The sequence below is a fragment of the Lolium rigidum genome, chromosome 2 (assembly GCF_022539505.1).
Source record: "Lolium rigidum isolate FL_2022 chromosome 2, APGP_CSIRO_Lrig_0.1, whole genome shotgun sequence".
NCBI lineage: Eukaryota > Viridiplantae > Streptophyta > Magnoliopsida > Poales > Poaceae > Lolium > Lolium rigidum.
In genome coordinates, this window is record NC_061509.1 from 151,628,065 (window position 1) to 151,644,159 (window position 16,095).

At 51.1% G+C, this 16,095-nt stretch overlaps 1 protein-coding gene across 1 annotated transcript; it reads right to left on the bottom strand.

The window, feature by feature from the left end:
• Positions 1 to 14,805: 14,805 nt before the first annotated feature.
• LOC124690229 (ethylene-responsive transcription factor ERF035-like) lies at positions 14,806 to 15,876 on the bottom strand. The gene has a single exon (XM_047223641.1). It carries the CDS (start codon positions 15,790 to 15,792, stop codon positions 14,806 to 14,808), a length of 987 nt encoding a protein of 328 aa, XP_047079597.1. The 5' UTR covers positions 15,793 to 15,876.
• Positions 15,877 to 16,095: the final 219 nt, after the last annotated feature.

Consider the following 16,095-nt stretch of genomic DNA (forward strand, 5'->3'; position numbering starts at 1 on the left):
GTGTAGGAGGCATAGTATAATCACAACAAAATTTACTCTCCATAGTAGGTGGCACCAAAAGACCACTATCATTATAATCATCATAAATAGGAGGCAAAGTATCATCAAAGAAAATTTTCTCCTCAATGCTTGGGGGACTAAAAAGATCATGAAAACCAGACTTCCCCAAGCTTAGAACTTTCTATATTATTATCAACAATGGTGTTCAAAGCGTTCATACTAATATTACTACCAAGCATGCAAATAAGATTCCATAGGTTTTTTAATTTTCGCATCAAACAATCCATGTTTTAAATCAGGAAATAGAAATAGAAGCTCATTTTTGTCCATTATGCCAAACTAGTGTAAACAAGAAACAAAAAGATGCAATTGCAGGATCTAAAGGAAATAGCTTTGAGCACAAACACAATGGCGCCAGAAAAGTACTTTACCTGGAACCGAAGTATGAGTGCCTTTACCTTTCCTCCTCGACAACGGCGCCTGTAAAAGTGCTTGATGTCTACTTTCCCCCTCCTTTCTCGTAGACGGTGTTGGGCCTCCAAGAGCAGAGGTTTGTAGAACAGCAGCAAATTTTCCCTTAAGTGGATCACCCAAGGTTTATCGAACTCGGGGAGGAAGAGGTCAAAGATATCCCTCTCATGCAACCCCGCAACCACAAAGCAAGAAGTCTCTTGTGTCCCCAACACACCAAATAGGTGCACTAGTTCGGCGAAGAGATAGTGAAATACAGTGTGGTATAAATAAGTATGAGCAGTAGCAACGGTGCGTAAAATAGCTTGTCAGGCGTGTAGTTGATGGTGGTAGTATTGCAGACAGTAGTAACACAAGTAAAACGAGTAAACAAGCAGCGATAGCAGATATTTAGGAACAAGGCCTAGGGATTACACTTTCACTAGTGGACACTCTCAACATTGATCACATAACAGAATAGATAAATGCATACTCTACACTTTTGTTGGATGATGAACACATTGTGTAGGATTACACGAACCCTCAATGCCGGAGTTAACAAGCTCCACAATAATGCTCATGTTTAAGTAACCTTATAGTGTAAGATAGATCAAAAGACTAAACCAAGTACTAGCATAGCATGCACACTCGTCACCTTCATGCATATGTAGGAGGAATAGATCACATCAATATTATCATAGCAATAGTTAACTTCGCAATCTACAAGAGATCATGATCATAGCATAAACCAAGTACTAACACGGTGCACACACTCGTCACCTTTACACACGTGCGGGAGGAATAGAACTACTTTAATAACTTTGCTAGAGTAGCACATAGATAGTAGTGATACAAAACTCATATGAATCTCAATCATGTAAAGCAGCTCATGAGATCATTGTATTGAAGTACATAGTAGAGAGATTAACCACATAGCTACCGGTACAGCCCCGAGCCTCGATGGAGAACTACTCCCTCCTCATGGGAGCAACAACGGTGATGAAGATGGCGGTGGAGATGGCAGCGGTGTCGATGGAGAAGCCTTCCGGGGGCACTTCCCCGCTCCGGCAGCGTGCCGGAACAGAGACTCCCGTCCCCCGCATCTTGGCGTCGCGATGGCGGCGGCTCCGGAAGGTTTCGTGGTTTTCGCCAATCGTATCGGTGTTTTCGATCCAGGGGCTTTATATAGGCGAAGAGGCGGCGCAGAGGGCTTCGGGGTGGCCACACCATAGGGGGCGCGGCCCCCCTAGGCCGCGCCGTGGGTGTGGTTTGGTGGGCCTCGTGGCCCCCCTCCGACATCTCCGGTGTGTTCTGGATGCTTCCGGGATTCTAAGATCTTTGGCGTTGATTTCGTCCGATTCCGAGAATATTTCGTTACTAGGATTTCTGAAACCAAAAACAGCAGTAAAACGAGAACCGGCACTTCGGCATCTTGTTAATAGGTTAGTGCCGGAAAATGCATAAATATGACATAAAGTATGCATAAAACATGTAGATATCATCAATAATGTGGCATGGAACATAAGAAATTATCGATACGTCGGAGACGTATCAGTTTGCAGTCGCGGAGAAGGCGGTGTGGGCTTGGATCTTTATACCTGGCCTCACACCAAAGGAAGTGTGAACGGGGGCAAGTCCCTGCGGATGGCAAAAAGGGTGAGATCTCTTGTGGGAAAAGTAACGCACCTCTGCAGAGTGTATCAAATTGTGGCCGTCACTCCTTGTTCCGGAAGGGAACCGCGAACGCGGCGAGAAAGGAACTCCACGAAGTTCTAGTCAACCCGTGAAGACCGACGGGCATAGTTTTCATAATAAAAGCAACCTTTTGAAGAAATGATTTCAAAAATATGCATTGACCTCGCGATTTCTCGATCAATGGTCGTAGCTAGTGCATCAAACACCTTTTTACTCTTTTAGAACTTGCCGAGTACCCCCGTACTCACTTTCTTTCGACACCCTTGCTAGATCGTGATCCGGAAGTGGAGGCCATCAACGATGGAGCACCGGAAGGAAGTTACGAGCTGGTCTACGAAGAACCCGATCTTACCGGCGGAGTGGAAGGCGTAGACTATGGGATAGTCTACGGACCAGATGACACGGAGGTGGAGGAGTAGTGACATACCCTAGCATCATAGAGCCGAGCAACGTAGAACTTACCTAAATAAGTTGTTGAGCTCTTTATATTTGTTATAAGTTGTAATCGTACTTAAGTAGTATCTTAGGGTGTTCTCATAGGACTCGTGAGAATACCAACTTGTTAAGACAATGTTTGTAATAAAGTATGGAGTGTTATGACCTGCAATGTTTCTGTTGCACCACTCTGAGGGATATGACAAATTATGAAGAAGTCCCTTCGCAAAGATCATATCAACGACTTGTATACTACAACATGCAGTGGTATGCTGGGTCACCGCATTAACGCTTGGGTTGACAAGATCAAGATAGGGGACAACTTCACCATGCAACACTTTACGCAATTCGTTGAGCTTTGAGTTCAACTCCAAACATGCATCTTAATGAGGAGACCCATGATGAGATTACTTGGAAGCATGCAATACTCGGCCAAGTCGCCCTATGAGGTGCAATTCCTTGGATCCATCTCCTCCATGCTCCACAAGACCATTCTTTGCTTTGCCCATATCATATGGTCGCGAAGTGTGCTTCGCAACAAGATTTATGTATGGAAAGCTTGGGCCCCTCCAAAGGCTAAATTCTTTGCTTGGCTTCTAACTCAACACCGGATTTGGTATGCGGACCGTTTTCAAAAACGGGGATGGCCAAATTGTGGCTTATGCTCCCGTGAAAGCAATCCACAGAATCGGTTTTCCACCTCTTTGTCAAATGTTTCTACACCATCCGTCTTTGGAGTCTCATTAGTGAGTGGTTGGGCATCCACGACATACGACCATCCCAATTTGCGGGTCTTTCGATAAAGCATTAGTGGAGCATGATGACGAGTGGCTCCACGCCCAACCGCAAAGCCGTCACCTCCCTCACACTACTCGTCACTTGGGAGCTTTGGGACGAGTGCAATGCGCGGTGTTTTTCACAACATGCATGCGCCGCGTTTAGTTATCCTAGATAAGGTTAAGAGGAAAACCCGTTTGTGGGTTTGCATGGAAGATAAACGCATAGAAGAAATAATGCCGGGAGAGTGATCGGTTGTAATTTCATGTATTTTTTCTTTGGATAATATTGTAAAAAAATCTTCTACTTAATTAATAGATTGGTGCAAAACTTTTGCCCCCCTTTTAGAAAAAATAATAACATTCTCTGCAACTCTGAATTTTGTGTGTGCACCGTCAATTTTTTGTGTGTGCACAGTTTATGTGAGGTAAGTTCAGTTAAGTGCTGTAGCACAATATTCACTGCATCTTTTAGCAGCTGCTTTTCCTCTAGTGATCTCCGAACTGTGGATCTCCCCGGTCCCGTCACAGTGTGGATATGGCAACGAGAGCCAATCCGGTCCGTGATGTCCTGTTGTGACACTCACAGCTTCAGGACACTGACGCCCACGGCAGGTTCGTCGTCCCTTTGGCTCGCTGGTTGTTGCGTCTCGTCACAGCGAGGTCTACCTGCATTTGACGAGCGGCGCGCGGAGCAGGTTGACAAATCGCACGTACGGGGTTCCGTCAGCAGACGCACCCATCGCCGTCGCCGTCGCCGTCGGCCGCCCCCACCTGACACCTGTTCCCTCGCCGTATCACGAGCTCGCGTCCCGGCAGAGCGACGGAAAACGACCGCTCCCCCCCGCGCGCGGCGCGTGGTCGGGTCGACGCGATTGATAGCTGATGCTGAAACCGTCTCTGCTCCACGGCCAGATCGCCGGAGGATCGAGCGCGTGTGTGTGTACGGGGTTGACCCCAAGCTCGGCGGCCATCAATGGCCTCGCACGGTGCTGCCGCCTCTGCGTGCCCACGGAAAACGATGGACGGCGGCATGCTATCGATCGATCGATCGCCTCACGTTCAGGTACGTCCTCCTGTTTCTATCCGCATCAGGAATTGAAGTGAGTGACTAGCGTGGTTGGCATAGAATCCGTTGCTGCTCTTTCCGGTGCCACCTAGCTAGCTCAAGACTTTCAAGCTGCCGGCAGGCTTCTGACTTTGGCGATTATTTTGACGGGCCGGCATCGCTGCGTGTTCCGGGATGCCGCCGACGCCGTATGCATCTTCCAGCTTTTGTGTTTTTGGAGTAGCCTGGGGGAGAGTTCCATCAATCAGTTTGCATGGCCTCGTGTGGAACCACATCTAGTCACTTACCAGCCGCAATGTCACGCCCCCGGCCGTAAGTTTTGTCTTCCTCTGCCGTTCTATTTATCATGACTGGGACTGTTACATGTCATCACAAATACACGAAATCTGTAGACTGTAGCGGGAGAGCTCTGCCAATCACTCAAACAGCTTGTCGTCCCATGGCCATGGCGAGAGCGACATGACTTCAAGTGCAGCGCGTCTAAGTCAAAACTCCAGCTACTGTTCTGTACGGGCAGGGGTCGTCGGCTCGTCCCTAGCTACACTCATCAGTTGACATCGTCGCCAACCCATGATCGTCGTCTCCAATCAAATGTCAACGCATTGAACCCGTTCGCCACAATGCATTTAATCAAGCGACACCACGGCGGATCGAACCAAAACCCAGATAGATCATCGACCTAAGACTAGTCACAATGCATAGTATCATATAGAAGTATCATGCGTATGATACTACTACATGTTACTATCTTCACAATGCATGGTATCATATAGAGCGCTGCTATATGTACGACAAATTGTGTACGATACTTGTCCGATCTTACGTGGTGCGACCTGCGAGAGACTTCGTCACGCGATGCAATGGAAACCTGGCTCTGGGCCGGAGCAGTCTTATGTTTTAGTAGGCCCGACCTGTTAAGTAAAACAACGTTTTTCTTTACTTTGTCCCTTTTATTCTACTCCAACGAACTGCCTAGCTGCCATTACTCTTCTCGGCTGATTGTTCCACAAGCAGGCTAGCGCATAAGACCATCTCTAACAGAGCCCGTACTTATCGGAACTGAATAAACTGAGTTCAGTCTCCCAAAAAACGAATTGAGAGCGTATTTAGACACGGCGCAGAATAGAAACCGTAAACGCAACCCGAACTCGTGAAAATCAAACGTCGCGGGAAATCGATTTTCGCGATTGCAGTCGATTTCATTCGATCAAGCTTAATTCGTTCATAATTTACAATAATATTGCCAAAATACATCCGCATTGGACCTACATTACGTACTACGGACCTAATTAGACTAAAAATTTAGGTACCCGGAGACTATACTGTCACCGGGGCGTCGACGGAGGGTTTATGGACGACGAGCGCCGCCACCTCGATGGCCGCCACGTCGGAGGTGCTCCCGCAGAGTAGAGGCGGTCCGTCCGCGTCGTCGTCATCGTCGCCGCGCGGGGGCAGCGGCGACAGCGGCGGGCTACACGCGCCGGCAGCGGGGACGCCTCCGCTTCCCCCTCCGTAGCCACAGCCGCCTCCGCGCGCGCTTGAAGGCGGCGTGCCATTAACGGCCACTTGCGGCCGGCCCGCTTCCATGCGGCGTCGGAGCGCGACCGCCTGGCGCGCTCCGGCTCCGCCCGTATGCCCGGCGGACGGCGACTTGACCTGCGCCGCCGGATCGGCCACCGCCCCTACCCACGCGCCTTACACGCGTCGAATTTCGATTGGGATTCCGAGTTGTTTAGGGTAGTTTCAAAATAAATGTGGTTGTAGCGTCGAAGTTTGCAATATATTTCGTATTTTCAGTTAATTTTTCATGTTTTGTTTGATCTATTCCGTACATAAATATGATCAAAATGTTGTTTCCGCCGTGTTGCCCGCTGCATAATGGAGCGCTCGGCGAAGGAACTTTTTTTAGCGATGCGCTGCATAATAGAGCATCCGGCCGAGAAAAATTAAACGCACAGCGCGGTGGTCGCAACGATATGTAGGGCGCCAAACTTTAGTGCACCTGTTGGAAGATACTCTAAGATCTAGATTCAGAGCAGGGTTTGAGTTTGATTTGGGCTGGGCCAGAGACTTTCGGGCGTGGGTCAGTAGTTAGCGTTGAGTTGGCCTAAAAAAAACGTTCTGGAGGAACTATCGTACAGGAGTCGTACGTTAAATGTCGTGTGTGAGGCTATTCCGTATCATATACTAGTATCATAGTCTCCATATATTAATTGTTTTGTAGAATCTCAATGCAAATATATGTACTCCCTCCGTCCCAGTTCGCAAGGCAAAGTTTTCAAATATCTTGGCCCAAGGTGAATTCTCATTGGCTCTAAATTTGCACGTTAAAACATGCAAAAACTTTGCCTTTCACATGCATGGAGTACTAGTGCGCGGTGGTTTCACATGCATGCGAGTACTTAGTGCGTGGTGGGAGATGAAGAGAGGAGTGTTTGCATGCAAAAATGAATTAGTTTACTCCCACATTAAATGCAAAATGTGCCTAGGAGGTGAGGGATTTTGGGACAAATATTTTTTGGGAATTTGCCTTGCGAACTGGGACGGAGGGAGTACAAGATTTACTTGATATTAATTTTTCTAGTAGTATGTGCTATGATACAGTATCTACCTATGATATTAGTACCCTCTCTCTCATCCTTAATTGCACTGCCACATCAGCATTTTGCATGCATGAAATGTATGATACTACATATGATACTCCCATTGTGGGTAGTCTAAACCCTGCGTACGTTTTCCCGTCAGCTTTCAAGCCTAAAACTGCAGCCACACTCTGTGTGCCACCTGTGGTGGAAAGCACTGCTGCTGTCGTCGTCGTCTCCCTGCTCCCATCCAGCCTCGAACCGCCAACGGCAACCAGATTCACCAACAAGATCTGCGACCTTTTCAGTTTGCACACGGAAAGACTGACACCGAGCTTTCAGGATAAGGAAGCCGGAATGCAGGCAGGCAGGCGTATTGATTGCGGGTTAGCGCCCCGATCCCTATCGCTTTTTCATGGTGTACTAGCCTGCGTAGGGTTTGTTTTACTCGAGGCTTTGATTGCCGCTGAATGATCGACGTCAACTGACTAACCGAGACGAAGAAACGTGATGTGGAATTGAAGATACTTCTCCGTGGGATTCGTGCGTTCATTCTGCATGCCAAGTACGCTGAAGGCCGATTTTTTTGCTTTGATCAGATTATCGTACCCAGCAAGAGAATTCAAACCTGCACTGAGTACCTAATGTGCAGCCCATCCAAACTAATACTAGCTCCCCTTTGCGTAGGAAATGTTAGAGCATCTCCACCGGGCGAGTCTAATAGCGCACCCGATAGTTATTTGGGGGTCGGCACTAAAATTGGGCTCACACCGGCGTGCCTAATAAAGCGTTGTCGTGGTTTCGAGCCCACTAGAATCATCGGCAACCCCGTGCTGGCCCCTTCGCGTTGGGTGTAAATCGGGGGCGCCGGCAGTTTCGTCCACATAGGAAAAAGCCCGCGGGGCCTTTCCGCCCGCCACACGCGCATGTCCCCGCCCACCTCCCACCCTCGCCCGATCCACCTCCGAACCCTTCTGGATCGCCTTCATCACCGTCGCCATCGCCTCCCCCGTGCTCCAGCAGCGTTTCACTGTTGTCAGGTACCTTGCACTCACTTGGTCGGAGTCTCATATGAGGGAGGTGAGAGCATCTCCAGCCGCGTCCCCCAAAGCGTCCCCCAAACCGCGTCGGATTGAGCGTTTGGGGGACGTGTTTCGTTCGTGCCGCCTTTGGGGGACGTCGCTCCCCAGTCGCGTCCCCCAAACAAAATTTCGGAAATTTTAAACTTAACGAGATTCGACTAAGATTCGTCCAAACTTACATAGATTCGAACGAAATTTGACTAAATTTAAACTAAACCTAATCTAGAACCACTTGCGGCGGCCGGAGGCGTCGTAGCATCTGCTGGAAGTTGTACATGTCGTCGGTGACGACCTCCTGCTTGACGCGCTCGTCGACGGGCTCGTCCTTCACCGCGCCGCTTGGTCCTGCCTCGCCGTCATCGGTGAGGTCCACCAGCGGCTTGCCGGAGTCGCGGATGGACAAGGCGATCGCCGCGTCGAGGTCGCCCCTCCAGGCGTCCTTGTCGTTCATGGACGCCAAGAACGCCGCCCGCAGACCTGTGCAGTCCTCGGGGTCGTCGGCTGCCGGCGATGAGCCGCTGCTGCCGCTCGTACTCCGCCGGCAGCCGCCGCTGCGGACGCTTCCTCCGGCTCCTCCTTCACCTCCGGCTTCGGGATGAGGAGGGCGCCGTCGCGCCTCCCTTGCTGCCGCCGCCGGCCGCTGCCGCCACGCCTCGTGTTGACGGGCGTCGCCGGCTCCTCCTTCACCTCCCGTTTGGGGACGGTGTAGGGCGCCGACCGGTACGACGAGGACGGCGTCGATCGTGCCGGTCCTGAGGAAGAAGAGTGCGAGGAGGACGAGTACGTCGTCCTCCTCGGCTGCCATTGACGAGACGGCGGCGGTGAAGATGGCATCTCCAACCTTGGAGCGCCGTTGCGGATGCCGCGGATGACGTTCTCGAGGGTGCGCCCCGGAACGCCCCAGAACCTGGCGCGGTCGTCCTTGTCCCAGCTGCTGGGGCCGCCGACGAGCCCTTCGGTGCTATACATCTCGACGTCGTACTTCGCCTTGAAGTACGTCGTCCACCAGGCATCGTTGTTGTCGGCCGCCCACGTCGGATCCAACCGCTCATCGGCGGTGAGTTGAGCCCGACGGGCCTTGATGGCGTCCCTCCATTGATCCGTGCGCGGCTTCGGCGGCGGCGGGACGCCAATGCCGTTCACGGCCATCTTCCAGCCGCCGCTGCTTGGTAGCCGCATGTCCGACGGGACTGGATACCGGGCGTGGTACAGCGCCCACGCCTCCGGCACGGTGAGGCTGCCGCGGCCGAAGCCGTTCGCCGCGGCGATCTTGCGGGAGGACGAGCTCGACATTTTTGGAGCGTCGAGGAGAAGATCTGGGAGGGGGGAGGGGGCGGTGACGAGAAGGTTTGTGAGCGGTGAGAACTGGAGGGCGTCTTAAAACAGCGGCGGCAGCGGGTGGTTGCACGCAATAACTCCGGCGCGGATGGCCACGCGGCCATGCACGACGAGACGCGTGCCTGCGTCGCCTGGGAAAACAGGGACAATTAACGTCGCTTGACCAAAGGTAGGCGACGGGGTTTTAGGCTTCCGAGCCGCTGACGCGTCGGGCCCGCGTCGGTTCGCCTCTCTTTTCGTTGTGTCCTTTCCACAGTAAGGACACGGAAGGCGTCAGCGGCACGGAAGGCTAAAACCCCGTCGCCTACCTTTGGTCAAGCGGCGTTAATAGCGTCCCTGTTTTCCCAGGCGACGCAGGGACGCGTCTCGTCGTGCATGGCCGCGTGGCCGTCCGCGCCGGAGTTATTGCGTGCAACCACCCGCTGCCGCCGCTGTTTTAAGACGCCCTCCAGTTATCGCCGCTCATCATAATCCTTCTCGTCGCCGCCGCCTCCCCTTCCCGGATCCTCTCCTCGCCGCTCAAAAAATGTCGAGCTCGTCCTCCCGCAAGATCGCCGCGGCGAACGGCTTCGGCCGCGGCAGCCTCACCGTGGCGGAGGCGTGGGCGCCGTACCACGCCCGGTATCCGGTCCCGCCGGACATGCGGCTGCCGCAGCGGCGGCCGGAAGATGGCCGTGAACGGCATTGGCATCCCGCCGCCGCCGAAGCAGACACGCAGCAATGGCGGGACGCCATCAAGGCCCGTCGGGCTCAACTCACCGCCGAGGAGCGGGCGGATCCGACATGGGCGGCCAAGGACAACGACGACTGGTGGGTCACGTACTTCAAGGCCAAGTACGACGTCGAGATGCACATCACCACCGGCCTCATCGGCGGGCCCAACAGCTGGAACAGGGAAGGCCACGCCCTGTTCTGGGGCGTTCCGGGGCGCACCCTCGAGAACGTCATCCGCGGCCTCCGCAACGGCGCTCCAAGGCTGGAGATGCCGTCGTCGCCGCCGCCGTCTCCTCAATGGCAGCCGAGAAGGACGACGTACTCGTCCCTCCTCGCACTCTTCTTCCTCGGGGCCGGCGCGATCGACGCCGTCCTCGTCGTACCGGTCGGCGCCGTACACCGTTCCCAAACGGGAGGTCAAGGAGGAGCCGGCGACGCCCGTCAACACGAGGCGTGGCGGTAGCGGCGCGGCGGCAGCAAGGGAGGCGCGGCGGCGCCCTCCTCATCCCGAAGCCGAGGTGAAGGAGGAGCCGGAGGAAGCGCCGCAGGCGGCGCTGCCGGCGGAGTACGAGCGGCAGCAGCCGGCTCAACGCCGGCAGCCGACGACCCCGAGGACTCGCCTGTGGCTGCGGGCGGGCGTTCTTGGCGTCCATGGACGACAAGGACGCCCGGAGGGGCAACCCGGACGCGGCGATCGCCATGTCCATCCGCGACTCCGGCAAGCCGCTGGTGGACCTCACCGACGACGGCGAGGCAGGACCAAGCGGCTTGGTGAAGGACGAGCCCGTGGATGAGCCCGTCGACGAGCGCGTCAAGCAGGAGGTCGTCACCGACGAGATGTACAACTTCCAGCAGTACTACAACGCCTCCGGCCGCCGCAAGTGGTTCTAGATTAGGTTTAGTTTTAAAGTTAGTCAAATTTCGTTCGAATCTATGTAAGTTTGGACGAATCTAATCGAATCTAGTCAAGTTTAAAATTTGCGAAATTTTGTTTTGGGGACGCGACTGGGGAGCGACGTCCCCCAAACGCGGCACGAACGAAACACGTCCCCCAAACGCTCAATCCGGCGCGGTTTGAAGGACGGTTTGGGGGACGCGACTGGAGATGCTCTAAGAGTTCTCACCACAACAATGGTCCGATCGACGAGACTAGCTTCATTAATTCGTGATCTTTTCACAATACCGGAGTACTACGATCCTTGGGACAGAGGAGCTAGTAAATAATTAAAGTTTCTCCTAGCTACATTGATATTTTTGCTGCCCCGACTTGGTAGAGTGGTCTTCCAATGCAAAAGTGTCCTTCTAGACGAACTACTAAATGCATGTCCATTCTCTGATGCGGCCATGATTGATGAAATCACGGAGGCACAGTCCACTATGAGTCTATGACTACGCATGTATAGAAGCTTCATGTGATCTTCCTTAACCAGACGATCGATATCCAGTATACAATCTTCGGAAGATCCTGACGTAGTGACGTTAATGAACAACGTGGTAGTTCCGTGAGACTAGGTCCTGATTAGATTCCAACTGTGGAAAGGAGATGATGCCGAGTTGCCACGTAGCAGTGAGAACTGTTCTTTTTTAGACTAGTCACAATGCATAGTATCATATAGAAGTATCATGCATATGATACTATTATATGTTACTATCTCCACAATGCATGATATCATATACTAGTATCATAGTCTTCGTATATTAATTGTTTTGTAGAATCTCAATGCAAATATATGTACAAGATTTACTTGACATTAATTTTTCTAGTAGTATGTGCTATGATACGGTATCTACCTATGATACTAGTATCCTCTCTCTCCTCCTTAATAGCACCGGCACATCAGCATTTTGCATGCATGAAATGCATGATACTACCTATGATATTCCCATTGTGGGTAGTCTAATGTCTTCTCCGGATTCTGTTCTGACGATATCACATAACGACTTAACGTACTACTGACAGCAGTTGACAAGTTGAGATGCATGCATGCATGAGTGCAGCTTATTCACACAGTATTAGACTAATGCTCTATGTTTAGGCTGATTAGAATATGATGTATGTTTATTAGCTGAAGCAAACACATGTGCTTGTTAATTTAGTTTAAGGAGGTGCATGCCTTTAGAAAAAAAAAGAGAATGAATTCCACTTTACAAATATTATAAGTCATGGAAAAGTGATATTTTTACCAGATTTAAGTAATTTGTGGGTGAAGCAAATGCATGCGCTTGTTAATTAATTTTGCGGGTGAAGGCCTTTGAAAAATAAAATAGATTGTAATTTATAAATATATAAGCCATGGCACTGTGACAAGGTTTACCAGATTTAAGAAATTTGTGCCAACGCTACCAGGTTTAAGATATATAATTCTCAAATTTACAAAATTACCTATCAGTGCATTGGAAGAGCTTGAGTGATCGCAGCTTCTCACTTAGCACAGCTCCAGTGGAGAACTTTGGCTGTATTTGGTATATGTGTACGTGATGGGTTAATGACACGTATAGTAAAATAGAGGCAGTGAATTTTTAACTGACAAAGAAGAACATTGCAAACCCTCGTTTGTTACTTACACAAATAGACCTTGGGTATCGGCTCCGGCCAGTAGTTAGGGTTCGCAAGTGTTTTCTTGGGGCGCCGTTCTATGGAGAAGATTGCGTCGCGTCGGAATAATTTGCCTCTGCTCTTTCTCCATCTCGGCGTCGCTCTAACCGGTGACGTCGGTGGGCAGGTGGCCTGGTCTTCTTGCCGGTCTTCGGATCTGGTGAGATTTGTGTCCGGCGGTTGGCGTTCGACACTCTCGCGGGTGACGGTTGCGTTGGCTGCAGCAGTTATGTCTGGCGTCTTGCAGTTGGGTGTGAGGATGATGGCATGCGGCAGCGTTTGTCTTCTTCGACTGAGTCTGAAGAAGATGACGGTGTTGGGTGGTGACCACGGGGAAGATCCTCGGCCGACGTGCCACAAAGTCTCGGGCTCGTCCTCTGCGACGACCCGGTTCATCGGCTCAAAAAGCATCATTGAATGCGACGGTGCTCTCCTAGATCTAGGTGTGGTGGTTGTTCACCTCTTTTTTCAGCGCTATCATGGTGGCAGTGGAGGAAGATGGACGATGTTTCGGCGAGGCACAGGTTTCTCCAAGGCTGAACTTGTAGTTTTACTTCTTGTGAGTTTTCTTGTGCAAAGTTGCTTGATGCAAATGTTTATCTTGTGTGGTGACCATATGTGTAATCTCTGTAAACAGATTGTCTAATGAAATATATGGTTACATCAAAAAAAAAAATAGACCTTAATTGTTGTGCCGTCTAGAAGGCGACTTAATGCATTACGCCATTACGTACACATGAGCAATGATGTCACGATACAGTAGACCAGGAGATCTTGGACCAGCAAACCATGTCTAAACTGCACATGAATAAACGTACTTCTACCTTTTGATTTAATAAGCACTGTAAAAAAATTAAACAACTCTACAAAAAATTGCAACATATGTAATATTTACTCCTCCATTTCATAAGACAAGGGGTATATTTTTAGTCACAAGTCAGCGTCTTGTAATTTTGACCAAGAATATAGGCGAAAATATGAATATCTATAATAAAAAAATCAACATCAATAGATCCACCAAAGAATGTATTACCATAATGTATTTGTTAAATACTATAGTTATTTACTACCTCCAGCCCAAAGCTTAAGGATTATATTATTTTTTAGAAAATCAAACTATGTCAACTTTGACTAAGCTTTTACAAAAAATCATTAACATGCAAAATACAAAATTAATATCATTAAACAGATAATAAAATATATTTTCTTATGGTATCTACAAAATATTATAATTGTTGATAGATAGTTCTAAAACTTTGATCAAACTTTACTTCGTTTGACTTTTCAAAAAATATAAGCATTAAGCTTTGAGATGGAGGTAGTACACCTGAAAGATTGGTCAAACTTGCAACAAATTGACTTAAACATTTATATATGTATTGTTTCATAGAGTAGAGGTAGTAAAAAACGTATATATTATGAAACTACATGTTAAGATGAACTTAGCGATATCAATTTAGTGTCATAAATACTGCTATTTTTTCAATAAAATTTAAAAGAGCTTGACTTAGAACAAAATCTATAAGTACAATGACGGAGAAATTATTGTGAAATTGGAAAGTACTGCATTTACAACATAAAACGATGCTATAGTACCTAGTACGTTCATAGATTGATGATCTTGCTCCTCTTGTGCTGTGTATCCTATCGACACATGAAGTCCCAATCAGATTTATGGCGCGAAAACTAAGGCAAACACAACTGTATTGTATAGACATGGATCGATGGATCCCAAACTATACAGAAAACGCGCAACCCACACTTGGATCTTCTTCGCTTATAATTTACATATATGTGACATCTACGTCGATGCTTACGTACGTTCACTGGCCCGTGACATGCATCCCCTAGTAATATTCTATCACCTTCAGTCCTGATGTGTGTTCTTTCCTGTACTGTACAGTGCAGTGCACAGCTCCAAGCCAAGCTCCCGGTGAGTCCAAAGCGTAGGCCGTCGTCGAGAACTAGGAGGAGCTACCTAGTGATTATTGGCTGATTTAATTACTTACACCTAATTAACCGCCACTCTTAGCCGACCGACAGCCTAGTTGACGACCGGGCCGCGCGCTTAGTTGACGGTGACCTCCGGGAAGCCGCCGCCCAGCTGGTGCTGCGGCGACAGGCTGCCGAACGTGCCCTCCGCCAGCAGCTGATCCCAGGTCCAGCTAGTGGAGGACATCAGCTGGAGGATCTCGTCGTTGTTGCCGCCGTCGCCGGCGTCGGACGAGGATGGGGTGGTGGTGGCGCTGCAGGAGTACGTCACCGTCGAGGTGGGCGTTGAGACGAGCGACGACGCCGCCGACACGGAGGACGCCTCGGTTTTGAAGTGTTTCGTGATAGTGTCCTGGACCAGCTCGGCGTCAGGCTCCTGCCGCTTCCGCTTGCTCTGGGACGTCGGCGGCGCCACGCGCGCGGAGACCTGCGGCGGCGTGACGAGTAAGTCTTTGGAGCCGCGTGAGCCAACCTCGTTGGGGAAGTTGAGGATGGCCTTTGCGCCGCGCATGCGGAAGGCGGCGCGGTCGTACGCGCGCGCGGCCTCGACGGAGGTGTCGTAGGTGCCGAGCCAGACGCGGGAGCCGCGCTTGTTGGGGTCCCGGATCTCCGCCGCGAACTTGCCCCACGGCCGCTGCCGCACGCCGCGGTACTTCCGGAAGTCGTCCGCGGCCGCGGCCTCCGCCGCCGTCGGAAACGGCGCCGCCGCGGCCCAGGCGTTCGAGGCCGGGGGCAGCGAGATCGTCAGGGACGGCCGGCGCGCCGGGTCCGACACCGGGGAGGTCTCCCCGCCGAACCGTATCATCACGGGCTCCGCCGCTGCCCGGTACGCGGCAGCGGCATCCGCTGCGTACTCGTTTGCTGCCAGCTGGTCGACGACGTACGCAGGGAGCTGCTGGGTGAGGAACTGATCAGAGGGCATGAACTCCGGCTGCGGGGAGAAGTCGTTCGTGGCGATGGGGAGGTGCTGGAGGGCGCAGGAGGGCTCGGCGGAGAGCAGCTGCAGCTGGTCGTGGATGAACTGGAGCGAGAAGTCGTCGATGTCGCCGCTGAAGTACTCCATGGATGATGATCAAGGATGAGGAGAGCAAATCCAAGCTGAGCTGAGGTGGGCGATGGGGAGAGAGATAGAGAGATGGTTTTGGACTTGGAGGTGCAAGAAGTGCGGCCAGCTGCGTGGAGAAAGCTAAGCTGGCTTCGGGTGCTTATATAGGGCCGGCCGAGGATTGCTGGGAGAGAGAGACAAAGTTGTCCCTCTTTTCTGCGTGTTTTAGCGTTGTGGTAAAACAAGAGTGATGAGGCGGGCGGGCGGGAAGTGTGAAAGTATTTGACGCGCGATGTGTAGGGGCCACGTAGTAAGTTCCCG